At 48.2% G+C, this 26,740-nt stretch overlaps 1 protein-coding gene across 2 annotated transcripts in view; it reads left to right on the top strand.

Moving 5' to 3' along the window:
* Window positions 1-379: 379 nt before the first annotated feature.
* Window positions 380-26,740, top strand: part of Scara5 (scavenger receptor class A member 5) — a 103,266-nt gene continuing 76,905 nt past the window's right edge. For both annotated transcript variants that reach the window (XR_012441574.1, XM_020173202.2), the window contains exons 1-3: window positions 380-780; window positions 4,911-5,055; window positions 22,602-22,730. Coding sequence is in view for 1 of the 2 variants with exons in the window: in XM_020173202.2 (XP_020028791.1) it covers window positions 4,944-5,055; window positions 22,602-22,730 (241 nt within the window). In the remaining variant the exon portion in view is untranslated. The remainder of the gene's footprint in view (window positions 781-4,910; window positions 5,056-22,601; window positions 22,731-26,740) is intronic.

The raw sequence follows: 26,740 nt of genomic DNA, 5'->3' as shown, positions 1-26,740 counted from the left end.
GCATTCCAAATATCTATACCGAGTATGAGCCATCCGAGTCCTTTGGGAGTGGACATGACTTCTTTCAGGAAAATGCATAAAACAGTTCTTTACCAGGTTTGATGAATGAATTGAACAATGCCAGCTCTGTCCTATAAATAAATTCACAGACTGGTCTCTGCGAGTGACTTGTAAGAAGGCCTCGCTGTCATTCCCCCAGAACCCGTCCAAAAAAGTATTTTGAGCAGTGTCTCAGAATAGGCCCTGGAGTCCCAAGTCCAAGGTTGATTTTGCTGCTCAGATTAGGGCACGTTCTCTGCCGGGCTGTAATGCTGACAGTGGTCACAAGAGGGGGGCCGTGTTCCAGATCCCATCAGGAGTTACTCCAATCAAAAACTTTTTATAAGAAGGGCAGCTGGAGCAGTTGCAGCTCCCACTCAGTCAGCACCTAGCAGAGCTGCCGGTGCCTCCAGAAAACATCTCCGGATGGCTGCCCAAGGCTGACAGAGGCGAGGCACCAAGACAAGAAGCCCCAGGTGCAGACTCCCACTCAGTCACCAGTTTACGTCTTGCCTCCTGACCTGGTCCTCCTGCAGAAGTGACCCTGTGACCCTCCCTGGAACAAGACCCTGATCCCTCCTGCTACCTTTTTCTATGACTCTGTCTGGATTTGGCTGGCTGTGGGGACAAGCTCTGAGGGGGTACCTGGGTTTCAGTAGGACAGCAGCCAGCTCTCTGACTATCATGATGAATGCTGGAAACTGAGGGAACAGGCTCTGCGGCATCAGTAGGAGCACTCAGGTGAGTTTTGACACTAACTTTGACCTAGTACCTATCAGAGCTTGGTGTCCCAAAGGCAGCTGGGGGAGACCAGGTTTTGCCCCATGGAGCAGAGCTCTGCGTTTGGAAATCTTGAGGGTTCAGAGCCCTCTAGGGGCTTGGTCTAGGTGGGAAGGTCCCAGCCATCCAAGCCTATGGACTTTCACTGGCTCTTGGTCCAGCTACCTGGGCTGGAGAGTGTGAGCTCACATTGGGGTGCCAGAGGGATGCTATTGTTTTGGTGGCAACTCTGCCTGGCTATGTCACAGCTCCAGGACCTATTCAGGGAGGAGAGGTGTCAGGGGAGAGTGTGTGTGTGTGTTTGTGTGTGTGTGTGTGTGTGTGTGTGTGTACAGTGATGATGTAAGAGGTTTAAAAAAAAAACACATCTGCATCTCTCCAGCTGTGGGTTATGATCTATCTGAGTTAGCTCAGTCAACTCCATTAGAAGAGCAAAGGGTTTAAAACCTACTTAGCAATTCCTGATATGGAGCCACATTCATGGTGATTTTACTAGGTTTTGATGAGTTTAAAACTAGGTAATTTAAAGAAAAGCTACAAGTCCAGTAGAGCTAGGAGGTGGAAACCCACAGAAGTATTCTTTAGAGTTGCAAGCAGGCTGCTGCCCCCCCCCCTTAGAAGGAAAAGTTCATTCAATGCTTCTGATGCCCAGAGAGGGACTTCAAGAGCCAGGGTCACGTCTCAGCCCTGTGCTATGCTTACGATTGCTTTTTGCAAAAGGGACCCCACAACAAGGGAATTTCTGGGACTGATTGATCTGGAGAGTGTTGGTTCTCATCTGGCTCTGCTACCAGCTGCCCCATGTGACCTTGTCTGTAAAGTTCCTCCACGTGCATCAGCTCACGGGATGCTCACAGGTCACCTGCGAGGCGGCGGGATGGACCACCTGTTACAGGGTGATGCACTGAGTCTGGGTGAGGTCGATGGATTGGGCTGCCCTCCCCAACCACAGATAAGAAGAGGGACCATCTCCGCATGCCTGCACTGATGGCGTGAAGTTGGCTGAGGGCTTTTTCAGCTGTCAGATGCAGAATCAGAAGTAGAACATTGGCCTCAACCCTGCCCTTGGCTGGACAGTGAATCATAACACCCCAGAGGTCAGTAGAGCATCTTCTCCCTGTTACAGGGTGGCCTCACTCTGACTTAAGATGACTCCTTGGTGTCATCCACGGGTCCTTGTGGCTTCCGTGCCCAGCAAGGCTTTCCCCTTGCAGGTCTTGGAGCCTCCCCTCAGTCCAGGACCCCACCTGCTTCAGTATGTTGACTGACCCCTAAGGTGTGACCTTCTTCGTTGTTTGGTCTGGGACCCTGAACACAGCAATTGAAAGGGGCTGACATGTATGTCCTGGACCAAGAGGCCTTGTGGCTGTGCCAGTGTCCTGTGTAGGAAGATCTCTTAAGCCTCTTTGGTCTTGGTTGGCTTATCTTTAAAATGGGAATGATAGAATGACAGTACATCTGCCTGCACAGCTCACAGTGCCTGAGGGGGTGCTCACAGAGACATCTTCAAGGGCAAACCGGTTGTCTGTGCCTCATGGGGTGTGTGCATGCCAGCAGTGGACCATTATCACCACACTTGACAGCTGTACCTTGCCTGAGAGCACACACCTGGTCCAAAGGTGAAAAAGACCCATGATCGAGGGTTGAAACACCTGCCATCCACCTCCCATGAAAGAAAATCAGCTCTAGACAAACCCAGGGCAGGCAGAATGCACTCAGGTTTCATTTTCAAGTGACAAACAGCAGAGCGTTTCCAAATTCATCTCACTTACATCTGGTCCTGCTCGGCCCCAGCCCCTCTCCCCAGCTCCCCTGGGCTCCTGCTCTGACCAGCTGAGGGGTGGAGAGGAGGGGTCGCCTTGAGGACACATTCCAGATAACAGGCCTGTAGTGGCCCAGAGTTGACCAGGACAGGAGGAAGGTGTTATGAAGATGGGCCTTTGTACTCTCACTCCACAGGGACAGTGCCTTCTCCACTCTGGTGACCTCTGGCCACAGAGGCTGTTGACTTTGGCACAGTGAGGGTTATCAGGCAGAGGAGACAGTGGCCTCCTGCTTTGCAGCTCCCCAGGAGTGAGGCCAGAGGGAGGGGTGCTGCACACAGAGCTCGTGAAACGAGGGAGGGTCACTTGTGGCTGAGCAGTGACAGAGCAGTCTGGTGCCCCACCTAGAGGCCCTCACTGGGCGGAGGCCTTGGACCGAGGCTAGTATTGGGAGTTTAACAAACTGGACGCCAAGGGGCTGGGGGTGGGGAGGGAGGCACAGAGAGTCTGAGCAGAAGGAGAGATCCTGGTGGAGCTGTGGACCACCCAGCCTCTTCTGTCCCTCCTGCTGGCTGGAAGAAAGGCCAAGACCGGGTGCCTCACAATTGTGCGTGTCTGAATGAGACACACGTGAGCAATGGCGGTCTCGGTACTTAGACAGAAAAGAGCAGACGCCCCCAGCTCCCCTGGGTCATCAGCAGGACAGTTGAAAAGCCACTGATCAGTTCTGGACTCTTCTCAGTCCCAAAGTCAGAGGTCTGCGGAAGCCAAGTTCAAGTCACGAAAGAAAACAAGGCTTTCACATCTTGTTTTCCCCTCTACTGCGTCTGGTGACGAACAGTGCCGATGATTTCCTTCCCTAACCTGCCCTGAGGAGTTGCTGGCTCTTGCCACCCAAGGGCTTCTCTACCAAAGCCTGGGGTCACCATGTAACTCACCCAGGCCATGGAGCCCTGCTTGCTTCTCAGGGCCTCAGGGTTGGGTTTGCCCTGTACTGGGCCAGGGACTCTTCCTCTTAGGGCTTTCATTTTCCAAAGGATTTAGTTTTAAAACTTGGATCTTTTTTTTGTGATTAAATATCCGGACAGTTAAAGAACATCAGAAACAAAGGTTGACATAAACTATGGCCTGCTAGAACTGCGATGAAAGTAGAGAGCAAATTGTAAAATCACTGAGCGTATGTGTGAGAAAAAGAACATGAAGTATTTCATGTAAATGAGTCCTTTGTAATTTGATTTTGTTAATTTTTTTTTGGCAGAACTCAGGGCTTCATGTCGCTAAGCAGGCACTCTACTACTTGAGCCACACCCAAGTCCTTTTGCCTTTAGTTGGTGTTTCATCTAGGGTCTCTGCCTTTACCCTGGAACTGTGATCGTCCTACGGCTACCTCCTGAATAGCTGGGATTACAGAAGTGCACTACCATACTTATGCCTAGTAATTTAGTTTTATAAAAAGGGTTTTTCTCATTACACAAACCATGCAAATATGTCATAGAAAACTCAGAAAATCTGCAAGTGAAAACAAGTACAAAATCCCCACAATCCTTTCCGGCTAGGGTCTTGTAATGCCTTTCTCACTGGGGCCACCAGACAGGCTGAATTCAGCCTTCTGATTACACAGTGCATGTGACAGGATGGGCTGGTGTGGTAAACATGGCTGGTTCACTTCACGTGGCTTAGAATTTCCCAAGTAGTGGGTATATCCTGGGGACACTCCAGGCCAGCCTCAGGACATCCTCCAGATTGGAGTTCTTCCCTGGCCTAGTGATGCTCAACCTCTCAGGGTTCTGGGCTCTACTGAGGTTGACCGCCCCCACCCCCGAGCCCCCTGGGAAATGAATCCCTGCCATGGTCCCACATGGGATTATGGGAGCAGTTCTGGCTGGCTCAGCTGTGTTGGCTGGTGGCCCATGCCACCTTAACATCCCTGGATGTCTAGCTGATTTCCAGCATGAAGCAGGCACAGGTCTCTGATACTCCGGGGCGGTGCAGGGCGGGGGGGCTGTTGAAGGGGCAGAGACTGCTCCCTGGCCACCCCTGGGGGAGCAGGCCCTCCTTCAGGCCTCACCCTGCATGGCCACAGTGCCTCTAGGCTAGGGCTCCAGCCCCACCAAGAACTGCTGAAAGGAGGGGATAGATCCTATAGTTAGAAAGATCCAGACCCCAAGCATGGAGGGGGTCGTGACTGGGTCTGAGGACCTGGAGGATGCACCTGCCATACAGAGAGTTCCTGGTGTTTAGGCTCAGGGTCCCATGAGCAGGCACCTGGTTGTATCCACTTGCTTGTTTCCCCTTGTGACTGACTCTCTCTGTCTTCCCTGGCCCCAGCACTGCTCACCATCTCTGCTGCTAAAGGACGTGATGGAGAACAAAGCCATGTACCTGCACACCGTGAGTGACCGGGACACCGGCTCCATCTTTGAGGAGCCCTTTGATGGCAGGAGCCTGTCCAAGCTGAACCTATGCGAAGATGGTGAGTGCATCTAGTTCCATCCTGGGGTGCAAAGTCCACTCTGGGGTGGGAAAGGAGCCCTGCCCCTGCCACTTAACCTTGACATAGCCCAGGGTGCTGGGGTCCTCCCTGTCTAATACTTTGTATGCCAAATGTCATATCTTGAAAGGGCTTTCCACGTGTTTTCTCATTCATTTGTCTCAGCAAACCTGTACAATCAGCAAGATGAGGACCCATTTTACAGATGAGCTAGTTGAGGTCAACAACAGCACAAGGACCCCGCAGCTTATGGGTTGCAGAGAGGTTACAGCACTGAGTCTCCTCAAACAGTCTTTCTACTTCTGTGAGTGAGATGAGGGTCAGACAAGGGTATCTGAACCGATCAGCCCAGACCCCTCAGGAGAAGGAAGGAGTCTCTGATTCATTTCCAGAAGCATGTGTGAGGGGAGAATGTGCCCTTGTCATGCCACAGGAAGGGGATCCTGAAGGCACTGCAGTTTGGGGCCAGGCATTTGCTAAAACTCTGGTATTCATTTGGTATGGCTTCCTCCACAGGAGCCAGGGCAATTGCCCAGCATCTGTTGCCTGGGCACCAGCCTGGAGCTCCACTCTGAGTAAGGGCTTCAGAGATGCTTGCTGCATGAATGATTCCATTCCTCACTACAGCATACACAGGAGAGGGGAGCACTGTCCCCATTTCTAGGAGGAAATGAACAATGCTTAACAGCGTGTTGGGCCTGGAAAGAGCTCCAAGTCCTTTTAGGATTGCCTCCTTGAATCCAAAACGAGAGAGAAGAAGATGTGTACTTCCTCTTGTGGAAGGCTGGCCCTGGGCTTTGGCATAGGGAAGCAAAGGTGGGACTTTAATGCAGGTGGGACCTTAAAGACAGCAGGGTGTAAACATACCATGTTAGATAGAGGCCATGGTCACCAGCACTCTGTCTGGCCAACTATGCTTCCAGGCTCTGTCTTGGTCCCCTTACCCTGTCACCCCCAACATGAATCCATAGTCTGTCTGCACCTCCTTGCTCTGGGCCTTTGTGCCTTTCTCCTGGAGAAGTCACATCCCCCCTGCCCCATATTGTCTACGTGGCAGTACCCATTCATTGTTGGAAGCCCCACTCCCTTGCCTCATGCTCCACGGGTCACTGCCCCTAGGCACATCCCTGCTGTGGGCTTCAGAGTCTGTGTTTGTCAGTTTCAAATCATGACAAGAACAACTTAAAGGAGGAAAGATTTATTTTGGCTCATGGTTTCAGAGGTTTCAGGCCAAGGTCGTCTGGCTCCATTGCTTTGGGCCTGTGGTGAGGCAGAGCATCATGGTGGTGGGAACATGGGGTGGAAGAGGCTGCTTACCTCATGGTGGTTGGGAAGTGAGATGGAGAGAGGTCCAGGACAAGATAGCCCCTAAGGTCGTGCCCCCATGACCTACTTCCTCCAACTAGGCCCCACCTCTGAAGTTTGCATCACCTCCCCAAAATGCCATCAAATTATGAATCCATCAGTGGATCAATCCATTGATTAGATCAGAGCCCTCATGATCTAATACCTCTTAATGATTGGGTCCACCAGCTGAGGCCCAAGTCTTCAACACATGAGCTCTTTTGGGGGACACGCCTGTGTTCCTACTGGGCTGGGTGTTCTGCTCTACTGTGTGGAACAGTTATTTGTTCTTAATGGACTTTGAGATCCTTGAAGCCAGGGCAAGTGATTGACTCTTTTTTGGATTCTCTTGGCTCCTTCATGTGGGATCATGGGAAATTTTTGTGACTGTTAGTACATGACTCATTCAAGGCCATTCAAGTAGTTAGTGGCAGGGCTGGAACCTGACTCCAGGGTCTCCTTACCTGCAATTCAGAGTCCCTTTCTAGGAAAGGAATTCAAAGGGTTGGATTCAGAACCAATGGAAGAATAGATTAAGAGTCACATGGGAATTAAAATACAAATTTTGCCTTATAGATGGGAAGGCTAAATTCAGGAATGTGGCTCGGACCTGCAGCTGGCTAGCAGCTGGACTGGCTCAGTTGCTAGTCCCAGGCAGGAGTTCATGGGGAGATGACATCCAGCCAGCAAGCATGAGCGCCTGTCCCTGGACTGACCCTTGCCTAGTCACCCTGGTCCCCACAAGAGGATCAGGGACAGGGACTTGGGGCTACAGCCCTCACCCATTTGACAAGGCAGCCCTTCCTTGAGGGCTGAAGGGCTGAGGGTGCTATTTTGCAGGCTCAGGCAGAAAACCAGAGAAGGAAAGAAGTTCCCCGAAGGAGCTGGGGGTGGGGCGGGAAGTGCAAGAGGCATAGGCTTTTGCTGCTGCCTGGGGTGGGGACTCCCTGCTGGGGAGCGTCTTTGGCACAAAAGAAATGAGCTCCCCCAGCAGGAGGCGCATGCTATCGCCACTCAACTTCTTCACCTCACTGTGCATTTGTTTTTCCTTCTCCTTTCTTCTTCCCTCCCTCCCCTCTCCTTCTCTTCCCTCTCCCACCTTCTTTCCTTCCCTCTGCTCCTCCCAGCCTCTTCTCTCTTCTCACTCCCTGCCTTCATTCTTTCCCATTTTTCACTTGTCAGATGAGAAGGGGAGGGGAGGGGCTGTGACATGTCATGGGTCCCCTTCACCACGATTATGGCATGTCTCATCCCCATATCCTTCAAGCCCGCCCCCTTTCCATCTTTCCTGTTCCATGGTGCCTTTGGAAGCCCCTCCTCTGCACCCTTGGCAGGGCCACCTCTGGAGACCCCATTTCCTTTCTGTGTCTTGGCACTCAGCATCCTCCTTGGAACTTAGGGACAGGGACTATCTCCTTACCTCCCAGAAAACAGCAGAAGCATCTATAACTGCCTGGAAGGGCCAATTCCAGAGGGGACCTCAAAGACTTTTCAGCCATGTGGTCTCTGGCCCCAGGCTTACTCATGCCTCCCTCCAAACAGAAATCCAACTGGGGCCAGCCAGGCTGCTTCTTTTCCTGCTCCTTCCTCTCCCACGCTCCCTACTTCCCCCTTCCAGACTTTGTTTCCCTCCTTACAGCTGGGTACCTCTCCAGTCTAGTGGAGGAGGCCTAAAAATGGGTGACTGACTCCTGGCTGGGCCTGGCTCCTCCATGGCATTTGCTGAGGCTAGGGAGAGGTGTTTGTGTCAGAAAAACATTTCTGTCCACTCGCCTGTGGCCTCAGCACCCCCACCACACTCATGGCGTCATCTGTGGCCGTGCATGGGAAGCTCCCCGGGTAATGACTTGCACATGCTCCTGGTGGCAGCTGGATGTGTGCAGCCCGCTGCCTGCTGGACCCACGGGCTCCCTGTTCCTGTGTTCCTTCCCTTAAAATTTAATTCTCTTCCCAGGCAAGCCTGGGTCTGCCTTCCCATCCATCACATCTCTGAGCTTCATTTGGCATAGCTGAGGGCTGCTGGGCTGTCGCCAAGGGTGGGAGTGGATTTCCTGGGAGGGTCTGGCTGGGGCCTTGTGAGAGTTCACAGCCCTCTATAGGTTGGAGGACAGGGATATTAACTCATTCGGTGCTGCAGCACACACAGGGACGCGTCCTACTAAACAAGAACAGACAGCCAAGTGCGGACAGATACAGCTGTTGGCACTGGGGTGGCAGGTGGCTAGGCAGCCTCTGGGCCTCTCTTGCCCATGGACCATCCTTCCAAGATGGGGGATGCTTGGGGAAGGAAGAAAAGCCCAGACATTGCAGGCCTGGGCTTAACCTGTAGGCCACACTCTAACTGTGTGACCTTGGGCTCAGGGTGGGGGCCTGACTCATTGGGTTTGGGCCCTGGGGAGCCCTGGCAGGAGATAGGCAGAGGGAAGATAGGTGGACTTCAGTACTTCAGTTCATACTTACTTAGTCCCCAACTCCTGCCCCCCAGGTGACACCTTGGGCTGAGGGTCCTCTCCACATGGGGATTCTTCTTCCAGTTTCTGCTCCTCATCCTGAATCTTTGGGCCTAAGGGTGGTTATAGCTGAAGGAACTGCTCTGTCCCTAGTGGGCATCTTACCCCCTGGTCACGCCTTCCTAAAGATGGCCTCTGTTATAAACCTTGTGAAGTCTGTGTGTCAGAGCTGGCCTTCTGCCAGCTTCCTGCAGGCCCTCGCCCTCTAAGGTTGTGTCCTCAAATCCCTAAATGAGAGCAATGTCATTTTCCTCCCAGGACTGGGGAAGGGTGCAGCAACAGACAGAACCGACAGAACCATGTAAAGCACCTGTCACATCGCAGACCCTCAGTAGGCATTTACTTCCCTCCCTGCCCATTTGAAAGTCCCTGAAAGCCTTGAGAAGTGGGGAAGAAGGAGAGGGAGAAAAGAGGAGAGCTGCTGCCATCCGAGTGTCCTGGGGACTTGCTCCCCTCTCGATGGGGAACCTGTCTGGGGGTGTTTTAAGGCGCTAAAGAGAGCTGTTTTGACCGGTGGGCTTCCTTAGAGGCTTAGATGCTCAAGGAAATTGAACGAGTGCTTTTTTGTCACGTTTCCCAAACATAAGAATTGGTGGGACGTACCCTAGGTCTCGTCAGCCCCTGGTTCTGTGCTGTGGGGACATACTGTGTCCCTTCTCCCACTCTGATTGGATGCTCTTTGCTTCCAGGGGCCTTCAAGTGATGTGCTCCATCATTCCCGTGCATAGACTGGGATCTCATGGAAGCTGGAAACTCCCAGAGTTGTCAAGGAAGAGGACAGGACCAAAGATTACAAATGGGTACAGATAGGAGCCTCCATTCTTGCCATTGCCCAAACCCCCAGCCTCTGAACTATGCCATCTCCTATGCAGCATTCCCCAGGGAACAGGGGCAGCTTGGCTGGTCTGGGGCTGTTCCACCAGCTTGGCACACTCTGGAGTGGGCAGATTTGGCGTTGGCGTGACATGAACATCAGTTGGGCATTAGGTAGGCTTCAGGAGATGCTGATCGGTAGGGCATGGTTATTCCTTGTCAGGTCGTCCATTTCTCTCGACCCGAAGCCCTTGCTCTGTGGTTCCTATCCTCTATGCTCTTGTTAATTCACTCATTCGTTCATTCATTTCTTCATCTTCACTTTCAACAAAACGTTTCCAGGGTCCCTGCTGGTACCATCCACTGGCTGAGTGTATCTAGGGGCGCAAAGAGGCTTGAGATGAGCCCCTGGCATCACTCTAGTTGATCTGTTCTCCTCCCCCTGTCCACACTGCAGATGTGCACGAGGTTGGCTCAACTACAAAGTGACCTGCAGATAATCAAGTGGGAAGGAATTCAGCACTGACGCTGCATGGTGACAAAAGCACAGGCTTTGGAGCCACCCAAGCTGGGCTCAGGCTCCAGCTCTGCTCTCTTGCTAGCTGTGTAGCCTTGACCATTAGCGTCCGCTTCTCCATCAAGTGGGATATTGATGCTCCAGCTTCTTGCAAGGTGACACGAGTTCCACAGTAAATCAGTGTCTATGGAGCACGTAACTATGGTAGGTTTCTCCATCAGCCTAGCTCCTGTGGTTCTAGGGTTTGACCACAGAGCTCTAATTTCTCAGTTTCTCTTTCTGGTGCTCAAAGCAGCAGCTTTATTCCCGCCTCATTACCAGGCGTATCCCACGTTGATTCCAGGTTTGAGATAATGAGGAACATGACTATTGCCCTCTGGGAGAAAAACCCTGGCTTCTCACTGCCTCTTTCCTAGATCTTGGCCTCCCCAGCCCCCATATTTGCAGTGGGGGCTTCAGCTTGCTGCAGCTGTGTATGTCTGAGTCCCTCTCTGAGAAAAAGCTCCTGAGGACAAACACTGACTGTGTGCTTTGAAGTCACCCTAATGTTCCTGTTAGGATGGCTGTGTCTTGCACATGGCAGATACCTTGTTTGCTTGTTGACTGAATAAATACATTCACCAAATCCACCAGGATGAAGGAAGGCTGAAGGAGATGAGTTTAAGACAAATAAAAGAAATTGTAGCTTAATTCATCCAACAGACCATAGGTTCTTACGTGTTGCTCGACATGCAGAAATAAAAGGACATGCTTTCTGCATTTGGGGGCTTAAAGTCCTCCGGTGATACAGACAAATGAACGAACCCTGCACTATAATTTGATAAATTGTCTAAAGGAAGTGCTGTATATGCAGAGTATAATTAGAGGGGAACATGAAGCCCTGTGCCTGCCTTGGGGAGGAGGGAAGGCCTCCTGTAGTGATGAATAATGGGGGAGGGCAGTACGGAAGGACAGAAGGATGGAAGGATGAGCAGGAGTGTGCTATGAGAAAGAGCAGGAAAGGCTTTCCAAGCTTCCCAGGAAAGCCGCGCAGAGCTCAGGCAGAGGAAGGGCTGAGCAGGAGCCTCCCTCCTCACTGCTTCTGTTTTTCAGTCAAATAGGAATCTAGGGGTGAAGGGGGAGGTGCAGGTGTGAAGCAGGGTCTAGGAGAGGGACAGTGTGAAGGGACAAAGGGAGGCCGCAGCCACCAAAACCGCAAGCATGCATCCTGAGGTTAAGTGGCCAGTTGCGTGGAGGTGTGGCTTCCTTTTCATAGCCATGCTCAGTGTCTTAGCTCATTTTCTGCAGCTGTAATACTTGAAACTGGGTTATTCAGAAAGCAGTTTTTTTAGCTCCTGGCTCTGGAGGTTGGGAAGTCGAAGGGCAGCACAGACCAGATGTGGCGGCATCTGGCAGGCAAGAGCCTCATAACATGGGGGAAAATGAAAGGGAAGTGGGCCTGTGCTGGAGTCCCCAAGGCAGGAGAGGTGGGCTTGCATGCATGAGAAAGGTCTTAATCCCTCCATAGGACCTAGGGTCCTCTTAAGGTCCCACCACGTCTCAGTGCTGTTACATCCTCAGTCACATTTCAACATGAGATTCAGAGCAGACAAAGCACAGTCCAGCCTTGGTGCTCAGCTCTGTGGATGGAAGAGCAGCGTGGCAGAGCGTTAGACTTACCAAGGCTGGAGTTTTGTCCAGGGAGTATAGGAAGAAAGAGAAGAGCCAAGCAGCTCAGGGGGGATGTGGAGAGTTAGAACATGAATCATGGAACACAGGTTGGACAGAAGAAAAATCTTGATGGACAGGAGGTAGTGAGGAGGTGGGATCAATGGCTTGGAGGTCCTACTGTGTGCTAGGAAGATGGGTATGACGCCATCTAGAGCAGCAACTGTCTCCAACAGAAATATACTGCGAGCCACCTGCACAACATGTGTGTGTGTGTGTGTGTGTGTGTGTGTGTGTCTGTGTGTCTGTGTGGTATCCCTGTGTGTGTGTGTGTGTGGTGCTGGCGATGGCACCTAGGGCCTTATGTATGCTAGGCAAGTGCTCTACCAGTGAGCTACATCTCCAGCCCCAAAAATGAGTTTTTATTTTCTGGCAGCCACCTTGAAAGGTGGAAAGACACAGATGTGACTAATTTAAATACAACAATATATTTTATCCAACCCAACATCTCCAAAATGTTATCATTTTGACATTGCATCATTGTAAAAATTGAGATATTTTAATTTTTTTCCTTGTGGGCTGAGTTTTCAAAATCTAGTGCATCTTTTACATTTTGAGCCTACATCCAATGGGGCCAGCCACATTTCCAGAGGTAAAAGTGAATTTGGCCAGGTGCCAGTGGCTCACACCTATAATCCTAGCTACCTGGGAGACTGAGGTCGGGAGGATCACAGTGCCAGGCAATAGTTTGTGAGACCTCCACCTCTAAAACAACCCAAGCAAAATGGACTGGAGGTGAGGTCAAGTGGGAGAGAATCTGCTTTGCAAGCATGAAGTCCCGAGTTCAAAAAACCTGTCCCATCAAATAAATAAAGTGAATGACTAAGGCAGTGGGGAAGCTGAAATTGAGAGGAGAGGAGGCAGAAAGAGCGAATAACTGGAGCAAATAAGGACAGTGACAGTGACCCTGAGAGGGAGGGATGAGCAGCCCACCCTCCCTGTATGAGGGGAGGTATACACAGTCTTGTGACAAGGGAATGCAAGCTGGGTGCTTCTTAGGAAGGAGGGAGATAGAAAGTTCTGGAAGTAGCAGTGGAGCAAAGAGAAAGATCTACCATACCCTCAGGCTGGTTGTGTGAGGAGATTAGCAAAGAAAAGTCCTCAGCTGGCAGGGCAAGGGGAGAGTAAGGACAGTCAGGTTTTGTTTAGAAGAAGAAAGTAGAAGAAATGTTTGGGGCAGAGGTTGAGGAAAGAGGGATTTTGTGGATGACTGGCTGGGAAGTCCAGTGACTTCAGGGGAAGGTTTCAGAAGTCAAGGAGGTGGGAGACGGGGTCAATGGAGGAGAAACAAAGCTGCTTGGGGATGACAGTAGGCAATGGGGAGTGGTGTTGCTGGGAACCCTGGAGTTTCTGTGGGTGCCTTGAATTGAATGTTTGTGTCCCCTCAAAATTCCTGTGGTGAAATCTTAACCCTCAAGTGATGGTCTTGGGAAGCAGTGCCTCTGGGAAGTGATTCAGTTACAAGGGCAGAATCTTAATAAGGAAAATTAGTCCCCTCATTAAAAGGGACCCCAGAGAGCCCTCTTACTCTCTTTCTACCATGTGAGGACACAGTGAGAAGGCAGCAGTCTACAGTCTAGAAGAGGCCCTCACCAGAACCTGGCCATGTTACCATGACCTTCAACTTCCAGCCTCCAGAACCGTGAGCAATCAATTTCTGTTGTCTGTGGGCTGTTGTTATAGCAGACTTAACTACAACTGAGCACTTGATGAGGGGGATGATCCTGCTGGCCAGTCTCCAGCCAGAAACTGATGGCAAGGCTGGCAGTCTACAGGGAGGGGTCTCCCCAGCAGCCCCTAAAGTCAGAGCACTCACCGCCATGCTGCCACAGTGGTATGTGGGTCTGGGCATGATGACCCTGTCTTGAAGCATCAGGAGACTGGAGCTCATTTTGGCTCTTGTGAAGGTGAGGAGGCCACTAGAGGAGGCTGGTGTGTGGGTGGGGAAGACTGAGGGGAGAGTGGCCAGGGTCCATTAGAAATGATGATAGTTCATGGTTCCCTTGAATGAGTACAGCATAGGCAGGAGCCGTGTTTAGGGCTTCCATACATCGTTTTCACTAAACCTCATCGTGTATCATTACTCTGTTCATTGCCTAGAGATGGAGAGGTGAAGAAAATTGCCTAAGGCTCACTCAGTTAATCAGAAGTAGACCCTGGATTCAAACCCAGCCCACTCTGTCTCCTCTTTTGGTGCTTGGTAGCTCCTAGAGCCAGTGGGACTTGGTGAAAGGCCCTGGGAGCTGGGAAGGTACCAGTCAGCCGAAGTCTGGGTTCCAGATTTCAGAATGGAGTCCCCTAGCCATGCTGGGGTGGGGCTGTGGGCACACATGGCTAAATGCAGGGGACAGGCTGAATGAATTGCCCCGAGATGTGCCACCAGCAGGAAGGAGATAGAAACTGAAGTGGTTTTGACCATGAGCATAGTGACAGTTCTAAATGGCTTGTTCAGAGAGCCGGGGACACTCACTCACTCAGGCCAGAGAATATGAGCCCTTTCCTGCCCTCCCTCCCCTCCCTCCCCTCCCCTCACCTCCCAGGCCTTTGGATCTGGAACCCCATGTCCTTGTGCATAATTCAGCTGAAGCTCTGGAGGATGTAAAGGCATTCGTGAGAGGGTCTGCCAGTGGGTGGGACTGAGGTGATTAGTGCTTGCCACGATATCCCAGTTGCTCTGGAGATAGGAAAAAACATCAAACATCAAACATCAAACCAAATGATTTTTTTTCTATCCTCCCACTCAACAATCAACACAGGATATGTCACCACAGCTCACCAAAGTGTGTGGGGATTTCTTTCCACCAGTAACCAGCTATACAGCTGAGTCTTCGGTTGACACCAGCTGGGCTCTTCTAATTCACTTCAATGCTGACACTATCTACCTTCAGATGGTGGCCATCCCAAAAGGAGGGTTGCTTAGTCCTGTACTTCAGATGCCAGTCACAGAGTTGTGACCTGTGTTTCTTACCAACTGGCTTTAAATTAGAGTTCCCATGAACCCCTCCTTGAATTCAATTAATCTGTTGCAGAAGCTTACGAGTTCAGGGAAACGCTTTACTTACATTTACCCATATGTTATAAAGGATCTTACAAAAGATAGTGATAAATCACTGGATGGAAGAGATGCACAGGGTGCCGTATGGGAAGGAGGAGGGGCAGGGCCTCCTTGTTGGTCATTGGTGATCAACTCAACCCTTGGTCTCTCGCTCCTCCTTATTGGTCATTGGTGATCAACTCAACCCTTGGTCTCTCGCTCCTGCTTATTGGTCATTGGTGATCAACTCAACCCTTGGTCTCTCGCTCCTCCCTAGAGGTTGAGGGGTGGACTGAAAGTTCTAACTCTCTAATTAGTCTTGGTCCTTTTGGTGACCAGCCCTATCTTGGAGTTTCCTAGGCACTCCCAGCCATCTCATTAGCATACAGAAGACACTGTTATCATTCCTGAGGTTCTCAGGGTTTGGGGAGCTTTTCTGCCAGGATACAGCATGAAGGTCAAATGTACAAGTCACATTACTTATTCAGGACCCTCTCAGCTTCAGGCAAGACTTGATCCATGGGTTCATTGTCCCTCCAGGCAGTGTCCCTGCCTCATACCTTTCTTCTTTCCTTTTCTGAGGAAAGGCCAGTGGAGGTCCCCATTAAAGCCAGAAACTGGTGGTAGTTTCAAAGACAGAGGTTATTTGGGGCTGCCTTTTCCAGTGTAGATTGTACAATGAAAACAGTGTGCGTGATGAGTAACCAGTGTGGGAATGGTAAGTATAGTCCTAATGAAATCAGACTTGGGCCGGTTTAATGGTGATCCTTGGATGAGTTGAGCTTTGGGTTCCCTCCCAGCAATAAAACCCTGTCTCCACCTGTTATTTATGAGCTGTGGAACCAGAGAACAAAAAGAAAATGACTGAGTGTTGTGGTTGTTAAAATTCAAGTAGGTAATCACTGAACCATTGTGGTCTGTGTTTCATGTTGTTTAGACCCAGTTTCTTCGGAAATACCCACTTTTATCAATCCAATTGGTGAATATTCTTACAAATGGGAGGAAAATAAATTCAAACAGATAATGTCCCCAAATGCTCTAAGATTATAATGAAGAAGTTGAAATATTATTTTTTAAGACATTGAAAGTTATGTTCTTAAGTCAGTTTGGGTTGATGATGGGATAGTTCAGAGTGCTTTCTGATGGCCTTAGTCTATATGTAACAGGAACAGGCTTTGAATTCAGAGTCTCGAGCCCATGTCCACTTCATGGGAGTGTTAGGAGGCTGACTTGCCCAATTCAGAAAGACAAGGATCACCAGGTTCTAAGGCTTCCTCCACAGTGTGGCACTGACACTGAGGCATCTCTCCCTACCCAGCTTCACCTCAACTCTCCGAAGATGAGTGGCTTTCATGTCAATTTTCCTTTCACTTTCTTTACTCCCTGCTATCAGCCACCTCTCCACCTCAGCATACGGTACCTTAGCAAAAGCTCTCAGGGATTATTCTTGTTCCCATCATAAGAACCCTTCACAATTCTGACCTCTGGGAATAATGAAATAGTTTGGGAGAAGCTCATTTTGAATGCAGCCTATTAAAAAGAAATCAAAGTTCTTTTTCCAATAAATTAAACTCTTATAATAGACTTTTCATTTTCCTTCCAAGAATGTGTCTTCACGTTCTTTTTTGAGATGACCAATGCCTCACAGCAGAACTGTGGATCTCTGTGCCCTAGATCTGTGGTTTCACCACTGAATCAGCATGAGAATGTTCAGGGTGGGGCTGAGGTCTCAGAATGTCTCGGAAGATCCACGTATGCGTTTGATACTCAACCAGAAGTAAGATGTCAATTCAACTCCAAGGACCTGTTCACACATTTCACCTACGTGCCACTAAGTTCCAGTCAGAAGTCCTGATTATTCAAGGAAAGGCAAGCTTTTGCTTATCTTTTTAGAAAAAAATTTTGCTTCAAATTGTGTTTTTACTAGAGTTTGGCAATTATTTGTATGAGGCAAATGTAAGAGGTGATTTTTGCAGCAAAAATGAATGTATACACGTGTTTGTTCTTGCAAAGAATCTTATTAGGTCCTGCCATTTGCTGGCACTGTGTTGGGTGTAGGGAGACACACCCTGCCTCAGAAGACCTTGAAAATCAGTGGGGCAGATTGATATGCAAATAGGTAATTAAACATAATGGGACCGTTGCTAGAGATGTGTGGGAAGTTTTAGCATGGTTCTTTGGGTGATACTTAATAATCCTTTAGGCACTCGATCCTAGAGCGTTCTTAATCCTGAGCACCTAAAAAGTTTGACTTTGCTTCTTTATAAATGAAATCTTGGCATACCCAACTTTATTCTTGAAACGTGTCATTGAACTGTGAATTAATTACTTTTACTAGAGTCAGTCTTTCCAGAATGTCAATATATGCAACAGTTATGCCCAAGATGACTTTGAGTCATACACTAGTGTGAATTTGTTATTTTAATAGGTATTTATTTTAACACATAATAGGAAGATACTAACTTTCCACTTGTGATGATACAGTTTCCTTCTTAAATAATTTTTTTTGGATTTTTTTCTTACTTTATTAGAATACATTAATAGTGCAAGGAGATTTCATTGTAAAATACTTCTTATATAAATTTAACTCAAAGAAGCCACGGGGTGATGTCAAGAAAATAGACCAGGAATACCCAGCCATGGGCGGGTTGTATAGCTATGTGAGGGTGACGATGAACGAAGGTGGGGAAGTCATCTCTGTCTGCCCCAGCAGTCAGCAGGGAGCCACACGCTCCATGCTGAAATAAACAACTCTCCCAGTCTGCATTCTGTGTTGTGTCCTCAAGTCACTTTGCAATAAGGTTTTAGTTTATTTGCTTGCTCAGGGTCACTGCCCTTGCCCTCTCCGGCCTCTTGTGCCCCCTTCCCTTGACTTCCTGATCTCAGATGCCATCCTCACTTCTGGAGGCCACAGCAGGATGGAAAAACCTTTCCCGTGATCCTCCTAGAGTTTGGAAGAGTTTTCCTTGTTGTCTTCTTGTTGTTCACCATTTTCACCAGCAAGCTGGTCTCCAGTGTACCCACGTCTGCAAACAACAACAGCATTTAATAACTACCAGCTTTGTCAGGGACTTCTTTCAGGACTGTTGTCACACGGAGGAAGAACGTTTTCTTCTTAAAACCACATGGAACAATAAGGTCGAAGACAGAGAGGATGGACTTCAGACCCCTATAGACGGGCCTGTCTTTCAAGCCTGCCAGGCTGTAGCTTCCTCCATGCAGACTCCAGCCCTCCCCACAGAGACCAAATCACCACTTTTGCTATGCTATCTCTACCTCATTCTTCCTGTTCCCAGGCCTTCTTCCCCTCCCAGGAGAGCCGCTGGAGGGCAGTGGTCACGTCTTAATCTCTCATTCCACAAACACCTGCTGGGTGCCTGCCTGTGCCAGGCTTTGGCCCAGAAACTGGGAAGGTGGAAGGACGGATGTTGACATGACCCCCTCCCATCTCCCAGCCTGTACATCTTATTGCCTTGGTATTTCCGACTGTCTATCATAAGTGCATTAGTTATTTTCTGCCACACAAACAAATTACCCCAAAACTTAACAGCATAAAGCAAACAGAAATTCACTCTTCACACATTTTTTGAGGGAGTTATGAGTTAAGCAAGGAAAGCTGGAAGTCTGTGGATTTTTTTCAGGTAACATTTTGCTCAAAGGAAGGAATCCTGGAGCCTTCAGCTGGGCAGTTCTGGCTCAAGACCTGTCAAAAGGTGGAGTCAAGTCACCAGCTGGGATACTGTCACACGAAGGCTTGCCTGGGCCGGAGGATCTGCTCCTGGGTTCATGCATGTGGCTGTTGGCGAAAGGCCTCAGTTTCCCCCATTGGGTATTCATGACATAGTATCTGGCTTTCTCTGAAATGAGTGTCCTGAGAAGAAGAAGTGAGCAAGAAGAAAGCTGTAGTGTCTTTTGTCTCATTTCAGAAGTGACACATTGTCACCCCTGCCATATTGTATTCTATTGGGCACACACACCAACCCTGGAACAACGTGGAAGGGGACTGCCCAGGGGGCATGGATCCTGAGGGTCCATCTCGAAGGCTGCTATATAGTAGGGAGATTAGTAGTGGGTAGCTAATAAATGCCTGTCAAGTTTTTATCCCTCCAATCCAAAGTCAAAAGCTCTATTTTTAAAAATTTAATTGATTGATTAAAAATTTTTTTGAGATAGGGTCTCACTATTAAGCCCAGACTGGCTTTAAATTCATAGTCCCCTTGCCTCTCAAGTGCTGGAATTATAGAACTTGACCCATACATGTGCCGTCATACCCTCCTTTTAATAGACTATCACTTTTTAGAGTGGGTTTAGGTTCACAGAAAAATCAAGTGGAAAGTATGGAGCATTCCCAGATGCCTCCTGCCTGTCCCCAGGCACACCTCTCCTCTCCGTCTCCCCTTATCAACATCCCCCACCAGAGTGGTGCACCTATTACGATCGATGAACCTCCACCACCTGGCATTTATCATCCAAAGTTCCTAGTTCACATTAGGATTCAGTCTTGATGCTGGACAGTCTGTGGGTTTTGATAGATGTATGATAAAATGCTGTTTTAAAATTGTACCCATAAGTAATTTATGGCAGTATGACTGAATGTCAACATGGAGAGGTCAATGGTATTGGAAGAAGGGTCTGTTCCTCACATTTCTTGAGAGAAGGGGATATGTATGTCGTGTAGGGTCACAGGGAAAAAACTAGGTTTGGTCAGACAGAAGCAGGAGGGTATAATGGGTAGGCCAGAGGGTGTTTTTGGAGTTTCCTGGGAAAGTTAGGGCAGGGTAGAATGAACACTTCAGGATTGGCTATTTTGAATAAGATGTAGGGATGATCTCTAGCTTCCTGGTAGCTGACCCTGGCATGATTTGGGACAGGAGACACATTGGCTTGGTGAGTGTGAGTCAGATATGAAGGCAACTGGGGATGCAGCCTTGGATTGGCTCTTCTACCCAAGAAACAGGAGCTCTAGGTAAGGTGACTTGCAGGCTCTGTGATTTTTGGATGTTAACTGGATGCAGAATTTGGGAAAACATAGCTAGAACTCTTGTACCACACTCTTGTGACAGTGTCACACAGAGTAGTGAAACTACTAAACACCCCTTGTGCTCTGGCTATATCCCTCCTCCCCACACCCTGCAGGCACCGATCCTTCCCAGCCTCCATATTTTTGCTTTTTCCAGAATGTCACATAAACTATACTATGCCAGCCTTTTCAGAGTGGCTCTTTTTTTTCCCCTTAGAAATACATGCTTAAGTTTCCTCCATGTCTTTCTATGGCTTACAGCTCATTTATTTTACTTCCTTTTCTGAAACAGAGAAGTAAACATACTGTTTGCCCTTGCTTTGTGGATTGTATCATTTTGGAGTGTTTTTAATCTTCCACTGAGCTTAAATAATTTGAATAATTTCTCCAGAGAACATGTTGCTGCCTCCTGAAAAAGTCCATGAATGTGTTTGGGGCAGCCTGGTAACTCTCCTTTCTCTCAATTTCTTTCTTTCCTTTGTATCTCACCAAACCATTCATGTTCTGATTATCCAACCATTTGTGGAAATTTTCTATCTGAAACCCTCATTGTGGTTTATTTAGGATAGATTTTATTTAGAGTACAAAGTAATCAAGTCTTGGGGAAAGAACTGAGCCTTGTCAGAGGAGGTCTGGTTTCCCTGCCATGGAGAGGTGCTTGCTATTAAACAGAAGCCTCATGTAAAAAGGTCAAGAACTGCTCTTTTTTTCATAGGGAAAAATACAGTGATATCATTACAATTTGTCCCACTGCTATGGTAAGCTAGCAATATGCATGCAAATTTTCCTCCCCCTGTTCTCCCTGGAGGTTCAGAGAAGTGAGGCTCAGAGCAAGAGACCTGGAACTCCACTGGGGTCATGAGAACTGACATTTGTGTACCGTACAATGCTATGCTTACTCACTTGAGAGAGACATATTTTCTCTGATAAGTTGCAACCGGACAGCTAGTGGCTCTCAGCAAAAGAAAATGCTCCCCAAACCTACATCTTTATGAGTTGTAACCTACTGTAGAAAAGGATGGAAAATCCTAGAAAAAAGAATTTAGGGTGCTGTGTTAAAATCTCAGTAGAATATCAGATTGACTCTTCAAAAGTTGTTAACATGTAAGATTGTTGAGAATGGTCATTGAATTTGTATTTTTGACTACTTGCTTCACAGAACTATATAATAGTTCTGCTTGGCTGTATTAAAAGCAGTATTTGCAGTAAAGTAGAGTCAATGAACGGAAAAATGTTCCTCCAGTAACAATACTTTTGAGGGTTCAGGATTGTTTGGATTCTAGGCATCCAAATAATCATGACCTGTTCCCTTGTGGTTACAAAATCTTCTGAGACCAAGAAGGTAGTCATGATGCCTGAGAGATGAAACACAGTTCTTGAAGTGTGTCTGTGCCAAAGGCTCTACCAAGGAGTTGCAAGCCTCACACCATCTTTCAAACATTTCCTAAATATCAATGATTTCAACCTCACTTGCCGTCCTGTTTCTGATCCACACCTTCTTGGTGTGCAACACTCTCTTGCTAGCAATGCTCTCGAAATCGGGAATAGTCCCTCTGGAGGGGTGTCTTACCTGCAGGACATGGGAATAAGTACAGGAGGGCCATGCATGTTTTGAAAAATACCCCTCAATGATTCTTACAAGCCTTGCTGGGTCAGGATGGGAGAGTATCCCTTCCTTTCATTTTTCTGTTGCTGTAGCAGGTGGAGGTTAGTAGGTTTCCTGGCCTTTGCATGGGCCATCTGAGAAGGCTAACTTGAAGGACAAATTCAGGTGGGAGATCACCTTGGTCCTGATGTAGGATTTGCCACCAATGAACATTAGACACTTTTAAACCAAAAGGGTTGGACTGCATGGTCCATATTGTCCACTACAGCAGTGACATTTCACTGCTGCACTTTGGATGGAAGCTGGGGGATCATGTGTAATTGCACAGGATATCATGTTTTCTTGCAAACCTAATCCCAAGGTTGTAAGCTGGTGATCAGATCTGGCTTGCTAATGTCTTTTATTTACACCCCTGGTGTTTTTCATTTTTAATTAGTTGCCAAAACTTAAAAATAGGGAGATGTACCCTAGCCACTTCTAGTGTGTCTCAAAAATTCTGAATCTGTATATGACTTCTTTGAGAGCAGGCATACCTGCCCACAGTCCACCTGGCACATTTTGCTCATTTCCATTTCTTCCTGGCCACTGAGGAAATTTGAGTTTGCAAGGCCTACTTTAAATTTTTTCATGTTCTCTGGATCACATGAGACAATGACAACTGTTAAAGGAAACATTTTAAGCTTTTTTTTCTGCTACTTGTGTTGACTCAAGGGAGGTGGGTTTGTGTGAGTACATGAGCTGTGGACGTGTCTGTCTGGTTTGTTCATGAACATAGAGGGTGAGAGGAGAGCTAGCAACTGCACATTTTGTGATGGTTCTGCAAAGCTTCCCGTCAAGGTGGCTGCATTGCAGATGTGCAGAAGGGATAAGAGAGATTCTACATGAACACCTGTGTGCATCAGGGAGAGATGACATCTGAAGAGAAAAAACAGCACATGGGGTTAAGCATCTTTTTCCCTTGCTTTACTCTTGTCCAGGTCCATGCCACAAACGGCGGGCAGGTGGCTGCTGTACCCAGTTGGGCTCCTTGTCAGCCCTGAAGCATGCTGTTCTGGGGCTCTACCTGCTGGTTTTCCTGATTCTCGTGGGCATCTTCATCTTAGCAGGTAAGAGAAGCCCTTTTCCATCCTGGCCTTTTGCAATGAGAAGGGAGACCTCTGCTCTTCATTTCCACCATCATAAGCCCCAATGCTGCCTTTGTCACCATGGAAACCACAGAGGAAGAAGCTGCCTGGTCTTTCCAGTTAGGCATGGCTCTTCAATAATACTGGTTATTTCCTATATGGGATGGACTGGCAGGGGCTACGTGAGCTTGTGGAATCTCTGAATCCAGCAGTAGAGACCCAGCTGCTCAGGGTGGCCTCTGACTTGTGCCATCGTGGCACGTGTGCATTGCGCTGGGCCTCCCTGGACCTCTGGAGTATGATTTACCTTGAGTAGGTTGAGCTTCATCTTAGTTCCTTGTTCTGGGGTGCCATGAAAATTATCGCAAGGCACTTTGCTGAGGCTGATCAAGGTCATGGTAAGCCTACTATCCTTTGCAATTATGAGTTTGCCCCAGTTTGGCTAGGCTCCTCCCCAATTTCTATTAGTGAGATGGGCAGGCAGTGGGCTGAGGTTTGGAGCATTCTCTACCCAGAGAGAAATGGAGTTCATGAACTAGGAAGGGATCAAAAGGTGGAAAAGGCTATTGACCTTGTGCTTTGAACAGTCCAGTCCACTGCCTACAGGCCATCCTATCATGATGGAGTCAGTAAAGCAGAGGCTGTAGTCCTCCTCCTGGCTTCCTCCAAAGGAAGGGCTGCTCGTTTCCCATCTTTCTTGTTGGAGATGTGTAGGGCTTGACAAAGTAAAGCCAACAGATCAGTTTACCACATGAGAACCCACCTCATGCCAGGCTCCATCCTAGGATTGGGATGGAGCTAAATGAGACCCAGGAGCTTCTCTCAAAAAGCTTCCAGTCTAGAGGCCAAGCAGGATCATGCAGGTAGAGCTGTCCCAAGGAGAAATGCAGTGGGCACTGTGATGGGGGTGTAACAGTGCTGAGGTGGTGCAGAGGAGGCATGCAATCTGGAAGTGTGGCTTTTGCACGGAAGAGGGTGGGGTTGGTTGGACAGAGGCTGCTGACCAGGCAGCGCTGACTTGGAGTGTTGAGGGTGGGGTCCTTGAGTTAACTCTAGGACAAGAATCTGGAAGTTCAACCCTTATTGATGACCTTTTGTTGGAAATTCTGAGGGAGATGCCCAAGACCTCTGTGGTCTTGACTCACTCCCAGTCAAGTGAGACTAGTCATTGGGTGTTGTGATGGGATGCTCAAAGCAGCCTGAGCCTTCAGGTTTCCACACTCAGGCATCAGGGGTGGTGTCTGTCCCACAGATCAGTGACCTGGAGGGCAACCAACAGCAACAACAAGAGAAACTCGTGATTCATCCCAGGGACCAAAGGATGGTGGCCAGCAGGATCTATCATGGGCCAAGCCAGCCAGAGGTTGATTTGAACATGTTCTTGGGCTGCTTGGTGAGAGATTGGAATCTGGGTTTTGTGGGTTTGGCTGCCAAGGCCATAACAAATTTCTGGAATGTTTGGAAAGCACTTCTCCCCAGCAGGAAAACCAGACTATGGTGTTACAACTGCTCTGCAGAACAGGAACTTTTAGATAACAGAAGGGGTTTAGAAGCCAGGGATAAGACTGCTAGAGGGCCTGCCCCAAAGGGGACTATGTCCTGGAGAAGAGAAGACTTGGAGTGGAGGAAGGTTCTCTTCTCATGTCCGAAGGGCTGCCATGTGGAAAAGGGCAGACAAGTTCTGTGTGACCCAAGCATGGAACTAGGACAAATGGGTGGATATTGTAAAGCCAGATTTCCATTCAAAATAGAGGAGAGTTTTTTTTAACCAGGAGTGCTGTCCAGCATGATGCAGAAAAGCTTTCCCTTGGCTTGGAAGTCAAATGGGATTTATGATGACATTTTGGAAGCTTCAGAAAGGAGAGTGGAACATGGTTTCCCAATCTCATGAAAATGTTGCCTCACTTCCTTAGTTGTTCCAGGTAGAAACCTGGAGTGGGTTTTTTGATTACTAAAATCACCTTTGAACTGAAGATTTTGGGTACCACACTGCCTGTGTGGAATGCAAATTTAAGGTGACCTGGAAAACCAATCTGAGAAAACTTTGTTTCTTTGCTCTGGGTTTGTGGCCACTGTCATCTCCCCGGGTTCTTGTCTGAAAAATCATGTTGGCCTCTGGGAGAGGCTTGGTGAGAGAGCACGTGAAAGAATACAGTCAGTAGCTATCTCTCCCATAAGAAGGGGAACTGGTAGGCAAGTCTACAGTTCCTTAAGGAGACTGACTGATCTTAGGGGGAGGTTCCTTCAGATTACCTGCCTGAATACTTCCATCGATGCTTTCTTCCAGCATCTACCAAGATGGTGGCAGAGGAGAGAGATGGTTCAGGATGAAGCAAGACTTACCTGGCCTTCCTGGAGCGAGCTTTTTCCTCTCGCTCTTTTATTGGAGTGAGTTTTCTCTCACTCCTGGTTATTACTGAGCCTACCTGGAGCTAAGTGGGTGCTACTGGAGATGCAGAAAAGACAGGATAGACAGACAGACAGAAAGTTGGGGCCAGGTGTGTTGGGTGCTTGGGTGGAGAAGCACAACCCTCATTGCTTCTTTTCTTTATTATTCTTTCATTTACTCTGCTTCTTTTCTTTATCTTTATTCTTTAAGGCCTTACTCCTTTATAATTCTTTAAAACCTTGCTTCTAAAGTCTTTCCTTAAAACCTTGCTTTTAAAGTCTTCTTTTTCTGTTCTTTAAAGTCTCTTTCCTTAGACTTGCTCTGTCCCATGTTTTCTCTTAGCTTTTCTTTAGCATGATCTCTCTTAAAGTCTTTGCCCCAGACTTGCACTGTCCCATGTTCTCTCTTTAGCTTTCGTAAAGTCTCAGCCCTCAGACTTGCTAGCAATTCCCCTTTAGCAATTCTCCTTCAGCAATTCTTTTCCCTTCAGCAATCCTCCCTTCAATTCATTTTCCCTTCAACAATTCTTTTCCCTTCCATAGCCTCCCACATCAAAAAGCCAAAAGCCCAAAAGCCAAAAGCAAAAGCCTCAAGCAAAAATCCCCAAAGCAAAAGCCTCAAAGCAAAAGCCCCCAAAGCAAAAAGCCTTGTGTCCTCCTTCAGTGAGTCTTTTATATCCAGTGGTAAACAGGGTGGAGCAGAAGTTCTCTGGGAGAGGCATGACATTGTAACAGGAGAAACCTGAGTTCCTGCTTCTCTGAACATAAACAATTTAGGAGGAGCAGCTGTTCTGCATTTCCCCTCTTCTGTGGCCAGGGCTGTGCCATCTTAGGAAAAGAAGCTGAGCTGCATCTCACCTTGCTTATGTCCGGTTCTCATAGGCTTCTCATTATCTGTTCTCTGCAGGTCTTCTGTTGGGTTCTTGCAGTGGGTGTTTCTACTGCTTGGGTTGAACTTGCTGTCTATGCCCTGGAGAAGTCACCTTATACAGGACATCTGTTTGAACCCCAAAATGCAAAAGCTCCTTGTGCACTCAAATCTCATACACCCTACAACTGGTTGACAAAATGATTCTCAGCAACAAATTCCATTTCTGAATAACTGACTGGCAACATCTCAATAGAGTACAAAACTTACTCTCACTATTTCCAATATTACAAAACTATAATCTTATCATTTCAAAACATTACTCTGATGAACCTCTGTGGGAATTCTCATGAGTTATATCCTTGCCCAAATATCCTAAATAAAAGCCAAATACCATACCTTGTATTTATGCATCATCCTGACTTTTTCCCTATGAGAACATTAATCCAGTCATCACCCAAATCATTCTATCAGGAAGCTAGCGTCCTCCTGGGAACTGTCTTTGACATCCCCACACCATCACTTGGGTCCATTCCTTTAGCTCACAGCCTTCCATCATCTCCAAGGAGGCTGCCATAGTCAATTCATTCAGCCCCAAATTCCTCTTTTTCCTCTTTCTTCAACACATCTTGTCTATTACTTGGGCGATACTTCCCTATCAGTTTTCAGCTTTGTTCCAGATTCACTGCAGACAGTACAGACCACTGGGTTTACATGCATAAGCAAGAGAATTGAG

The sequence above is a fragment of the Castor canadensis genome, chromosome 14, assembly GCF_047511655.1.
Source record: "Castor canadensis chromosome 14, mCasCan1.hap1v2, whole genome shotgun sequence".
Lineage (NCBI taxonomy): Eukaryota > Metazoa > Chordata > Mammalia > Rodentia > Castoridae > Castor > Castor canadensis.
Note: the sequence above shows the minus strand (reverse complement) of the source record. Positions and strands in the feature narration are given on the sequence as shown.